Consider the following 6,180-nt stretch of genomic DNA (forward strand, 5'->3'; position numbering starts at 1 on the left):
ACGTTTCTGTTCATTTACATTTCTGTTCGTTTACATTTCTGCTTCATGTTTCATTTACGTTTTCTGTTTGAATCTATGGAAGGCTAAATATTTTGGTGTTTTTTCCTTTTGAGGATGAAGCCCAGCTCTCTTTGAGGTTTCTTTTATAATGTGGTTTCCTGGCAATTTTCCCTTCACCAGTTAACCCAAATTCGTGAACATTAATCAGTGCACGCTTCGTGTTCGATTAATTGCTTCTGAGCCTAACTTGTGTTCATGCTTAATGGACGAAGGGCTAACTAGTGTATGTGGTGCCTAATCACGTATTGACAACCCTAAGTTGATTTTCGCTTAGTAAATTGAAATAGGGTTGGATTAAGTGGTTAACTGTTAGGGACAAATTCTCCATGACCCAGGATAAAAGAATGGCTTCTGAATCAAAGTAAACAACCCGTTTTTAATATTAGTAGTTTCATATTCCAGTTTACTTATTCTGCTCTTTAATCACAAAATAAACAAACCCCCCCAATCGTTACTGTCACTATGCAAGTATATTATGAACATTTGGTTTGTCATTGCTCGTTGGGAAACGACCTAGGATCACTTCCTAGTTACTGCATTTTCATGTTTATTTGATTCGGGTACGGCCTCGATCACTAATATATATATATATATCATATTCATTCAATACACAGTATGGAACAGTTCAAAAACAAGTATACATACTAGTAATGCTTTTATCTCGTGGAACATCAACCAAAAGTGCAAGGCCTATGAATAGAACAAATAGTGTATCACATGTCGACATCCAAAATAATTTGTTATCAACAAAAAACAGTATTTCAAAAACCCCCAACAAAAAATAGAAATAATCAGAGTTTCTTGAACACTCACCTTCCAAGTTCAAACACTAAATAACCCCCTCCAGAACAAATGCCGCCACCCACAGATCTTGCCACCACCGTCTCCGCCACTCCACAACCACCAATCCCAATCCCTAAATACCCCCTTCCCCACAAAAAACCCTAACCACCCCCACCATAGAACCCTTCCCTCAAACACCACCACTGCTCCAAGTACTACAGGCCAGTTTCCTGTGTTGGCAGTGTCATCGTCGCTGACGGTGTGCACCGTGTCATCGTAATCAGGGTGTTTGACGTGTCGTACCTACTCCTCGATGTGCCATTCGTGTTCCAGTTCAGCTATTCCAAAATGCCGAAGGCAAAGCGGATCGTCATCCATGATCCAGTGTTCCTGCCCTTCGTGCCACCCACGATGCTGCAACCGTGGACTGGGAAGGCACCACCAAAGGGCAAGAAGAGCAAGAAGGTTCCTCACTGCTTGACCACATCGACTTCTACATCGAGGTCTCCACCACTGCCCGACTCAGCAATGACGCCCTCGTCCTTGTCAATGTCGTCGAGGGCATCTGCATCCAAACCCATGCCATCATCCGCCAGTGCTAGATCAAGTGCCTCACCCCCTCCCAGTGTCAAATCGTGAGAGATGAGAATGAGACCAAAAAGAGACGAGAGAGATACTTGTTGGCTATAGCAACATCGGATGGAGAAGAATCATTTGTTGAGTATTGAGGATTTAGGAATTTGTTTCTTTACTAATTTAGGGTTTCACTCAAAACAGAGAAAACAACAGAGAGAAAGCGAGAATAAGAGAGAGAGAGAGAGAGAGAGAAAGGGCTAGTGTGTTGCCCGATAAGAGAGAGAGAGAGAAAGAGAGAAAAAGCATAACCATTCAATTAACGTCTTTGTACAGGGTTCAATTACGAGGATTATTCAAAAACTGTCTTCATTATTAATGAACTTAATTACAATATTGTCATCGCATTGTCTTTAAAGATGGTTTTTGCCAACTATCTTTGTTGGCATGTCTTAATAAATAATTTTTGTAGTAATTATTTAAAGTGTATTTATAAACCCATATTTTAGGGTGTCACAGTGTTGAAAAATTCAGTTCCTTGCGGGGAGGTAAAAATGATAGAATGAGAGAGCTTTGAGAGAAGAAAGCAAAAGAGAGCACTAAGGTTATTAAAGGAAATGACCGTGTCTCTTTAGATATAAGAATTGCTCACAACTTACAAAGAAAGAAGGAAAGAGGGAATGGTCTCTCCTCACTAAAACCCGTATGACCCAAACATAAAAGCCCAACATAACTTAATCCACTACTCATAAACAACATAACCCATTCATTTGATTTATATTTTATTATTCAACAACATAAAATAAATTTATTTTTCTTGCAATTTAATTAAAATCAGTTACCGTGTATTTAGAAAATCATGATGTTACATTGAATACTTGAATTTATTAGGAGAAGAAAGTATGATTTACTCTTATTTGTTTCACTTTATACTACTAATAAAAAAAATACATGAGTTGATATATATTAATTACAATAAACATAAATATATTTTTTTCAAGAGAGTATTATGACCATTTTCTTTAGAGTGTTAGTTAACAAAACAAATACATTAATAGAATGTATTTATTAAAATATAAAATTTATTGTTTATCTTTTAATATATTTAAAAATTTATTAGATACTTTTTTATCAGTATTTATTAGATATTATTAATACCCATTGACCAATATTATAATTAAGCATTTCCTGTGAACACTTTTTAGAGAGACGAGCAAAATGGACCCTGCCATGATAACACATTAATTGTTCCTTTATCATCAAATGAAGGAAAAGAAATCAGGCACATAATGTATACTATTACTAAACAAAACAGAAGGAGAAACTACCATAACATATATGGACATCGGTACCACCGACATATCTAAGCTTGTAGCGAAAATGTCCGAAATAATATTCTCAAAAGTTTACATGAAACTCTCCGAAAAATTGTCCCAAAAAAATTACATGAAAAATAATTTTGTAAATTAATAAAGAGGATAGAACAAAATATTCAGTAGTAAAAAAAAAGGACCATCGTGAACATGAGATAACAAATGGACATGAAATCCAACTAAGTAGGATACTCTCTCTAATCAATGCCGTATGTGGCAAGTAACTGCCTTAAAAAACGCTTGGCTTCATGTAAGGAAAGAACAACATCGTATATTAATGAAACCATAAAGAAAACCATGGGCGAATAAATTCCACCCTTGCCTACAGCCCCACAGATTTTTTTTTTTTGATAAAGCACAAAATCTTATTTATTATTCACAGTAAAAAAAAAAAACATAGTAGTGTGTGGCTCCTTAATTCAGGGAATTCCAATGTGCTTTATGACAACAGAAGCTTATGTCCCTATATATGTGTCAAATTGCACGAAGTTCTACTCCTCCGGTTGCTTATGTGTTACGAATTACACAATTGAAACGCCTTATTCTTACTTGGCTTCTTCTTAACGATTTTTATTCTCTTAAGTTTTAACCAAGCCACTCATTTTACTTCTATACCCTTTCCTCTCACCACCAGTCATAAAATTCCCATCTCATGGCTCAACTTGTAATTCACCTCTGCATGCATGGCAATTCTCAAACCCCAAATACTGCCAAGATCATCAGCCCCTCTTCTCTACTTACCGGAAAATAGTAAAAGATAAAAAAAAACAAAAAAAAAATAAATAAAGAAGAAAACCACTACATTGCAAAACCAATGGATCAATGAGCAAATGAACGTTTCATTACCACCCCTGACTAGCTAATTTCACTTGGTTCCTTAGTTTGTGCTAATAAATACCCCCGGAATAGCTATTGTACCATACACAGTCACCATGAAGTTGAGTTGCAATGGGTGTCGCATTCTCCGCAAAGGTTGTGGTGAGGATTGTGCCATAAGGCCATGCCTCGAGTGGATCAACACTCCTCAGGCCCAAGCCAACGCTACCCTCTTCCTTGCCAAATTCTATGGTCGTGCTGGCTTGGTCAACCTCATCGATTCTGCCCCACAACACAATGGACCTGGTAAGTTCAACATTTACGTTTATTTCATTTTTGGAAAGATAATTGGGGATGTAAAATCGTATCCAGCCCCCTCCGAGACTTCAATTATTACAATTTTATTGTTTACTATTAGTTCTCCCTCTTAAAGAAATTTTGAGCTAAATTGAGTTTTCGTAAGTAAGAATTCAAGTAGCAACTCGTTGGAAACTGCTTCTCCATACTACCGTTTTCATCCTAAAAGGAAAGATTCGGTCTCACCTTACATTTTTTTCTTACAATTGATTTAATTAATATATTTTTCCATGTTTTCGGTGAATTTACATTTTTCATTTTATTTGTCTCGGAGTCAAACTATAGCGACCATATACGTTTTGTTGTTTTATTGATAAAAAAATATACGTTTTGTTTTTACATTCAATAATAAGAGGAAGAAGAACGGATTAGTTTGGTTTAATCATTATTTTTTAATTTCTTAAAAACTGTTTTAACAAAAATGCTATTAATTATTTATATCTCGAAAAAGATTACAATGATTGTACATTTTCAGCTGTATTCAAGTCACTATTGTATGAGGCATGTGGGAGAATTGCGAATCCGACATTTGGGTCAGTGGGCTTGTTTTGGACCGGTGAGTGGGCCCAATGCCAAGCTGCCGTTGATGCTGTGCTAGCTGGGTCCCAGATCAAGGTCGTGGGAGCTTCCGATTCGCAGGGGATTGCGACACATGGCGACGAGCATGTTGCCCAAATCCTTGGCATTCGCCACGTGTCCAAAGATGCTGAAATGGACCATGTGAAAGGAAGAGCCAAGAAGATCAAGAGATCTAGGACAGTGATCAAGCCAAAGCCACAAGTGAGTTCAATTGACTCGGCTGCGATGTTGAAGCTGACTTGGAGCCGTGAGCCAGGAAGGTCCGAGGGTGATAGTGAGGAAACTGTGGAAGCTATGTTGGTGAGCCAAAACAAGCCGAGTCGTAATGGTGGAGTTGAGATGGATTTGGATCTCACTCTCGGCTAGGCTTCTACTGTTAGTGAAGTGTTGCTACCAAATCAATTTAGTAATAGAAAATAGCGTTGTTTTTAATATTTTGTTTTATATTTTACTCAAAAAGTATTTTGTTTTATTCGGCATTTGTATGTTTTTCTTCCGTGAAACAGGATCATTGGGCATAGCCAAATGTAAATGTTGTTGGGGATTTAAGGTAGTGTATGTTGTTGTTTGGAGCATAAACTCATTTAATAGTCCTATTTTTTTTCAATTAAAGAAATTTATGATAGGTTCCTAATATTTGAAAAATTTATCCTTAGGCATGTCATGTGTTGTGCCAAAATTAAAAATTTGATTTAAAGGAAAAATTTATTTTGGACCAAACGTAAAAAACAGATATTTACCTGGGATCAAAAATATATTTAGGCCGATAAAAAATAAATAAAATATTTCCACCAATAAATATTCTAGGAAAATCTGTGATTTGTTTAGGATAATAAATGTTCTCATTAACTATCCTATTCTTTTATATTGAAGTCAAGTGGGTGTTTAGATTAATGTTGATCTTATTTGTTTTGAAATTCAATAATAATAGGTAAATAACAAATTCATAAATACATTGAAATGACACTCGTTATTATATTACTATATCAATTGGTTTAATGATATAAATTAGTAGTATTGAATACTAGTAATGATGTTATCATATTTATAAATGAAAGGATAATTAATGTCACTCGCTTTTTTTTTCATGGTTTACCATCAACAAATATTTAATGCTTCTAATGAAAAGGAAATCTCTTAAGTTAAATAGAAAAAAAATGGTCAAAGTACTTTGAAAAAAATGGTCAATAAAATTGCTATAACTATTAATGGTTACACAGAAACACCCATTATTTCTTTGACGAGCTTCATCAGAATCAAAAGTTGATTGCCCTTCCATAATTTTTTTTGTGTGGAAAAAACAAATGCCCGAGGAAAAAAAAAGGGGAATAATTAAACAAAAATAGTTAATGAACATAAGCTACTCTTGAATCATCCATGAACAACATAAATGAAAGAAAATGACACTACTAGAAAATAAACTTTTAACATCGGTTGTTTTTTACTTTCAATATCAGTTTTTAACCACCGGCGTTAACATTATCAATGTTAACATCAGTTTTTTGAAAACCGATGTTAACAAACACTACACGACATCGGTTATTTATGAAAACCGATGTCGTATAATAAGAAATATACAAAAAAAAGAAAAAACTACAAAAAAAACATCGATTTTGGTTAAAATCGATGTCGTAAAGTA

At 35.1% G+C, this 6,180-nt stretch overlaps 1 protein-coding gene across 1 annotated transcript; it reads left to right on the top strand.

Annotated features, from left to right (window-relative positions):
* Positions 1–3,598: 3,598 nt before the first annotated feature.
* LOC114404368 (LOB domain-containing protein 41-like) lies at positions 3,599–5,135 on the top strand. The gene is made up of 2 exons (XM_028367352.1): positions 3,599–3,911; positions 4,438–5,135. Exons 1-2 carry the CDS (start codon positions 3,722–3,724, stop codon positions 4,905–4,907), a joined length of 660 nt encoding a protein of 219 aa, XP_028223153.1. The 5' UTR covers positions 3,599–3,721; the 3' UTR covers positions 4,908–5,135.
* Positions 5,136–6,180: the final 1,045 nt, after the last annotated feature.

The sequence above is a fragment of the Glycine soja genome, unplaced genomic scaffold, assembly GCF_004193775.1.
Source record: "Glycine soja cultivar W05 unplaced genomic scaffold, ASM419377v2 tig00027502_1_pilon, whole genome shotgun sequence".
NCBI classification, from domain to species: domain Eukaryota; kingdom Viridiplantae; phylum Streptophyta; class Magnoliopsida; order Fabales; family Fabaceae; genus Glycine; species Glycine soja.

Coding starts and splice junctions, on each gene's coding strand:
- LOC114404368 (XM_028367352.1), top strand. CDS start 3,722: ATGAAGTTGAGTTGCAATGGGTGTCGCATTCTCCGCAAAGGTTGTGGT. Junction 3,912..4,437: donor CCCACAACACAATGGACCTG/GTAAGTTCAACA, acceptor GTACATTTTCAG/CTGTATTCAAGTCACTATTG.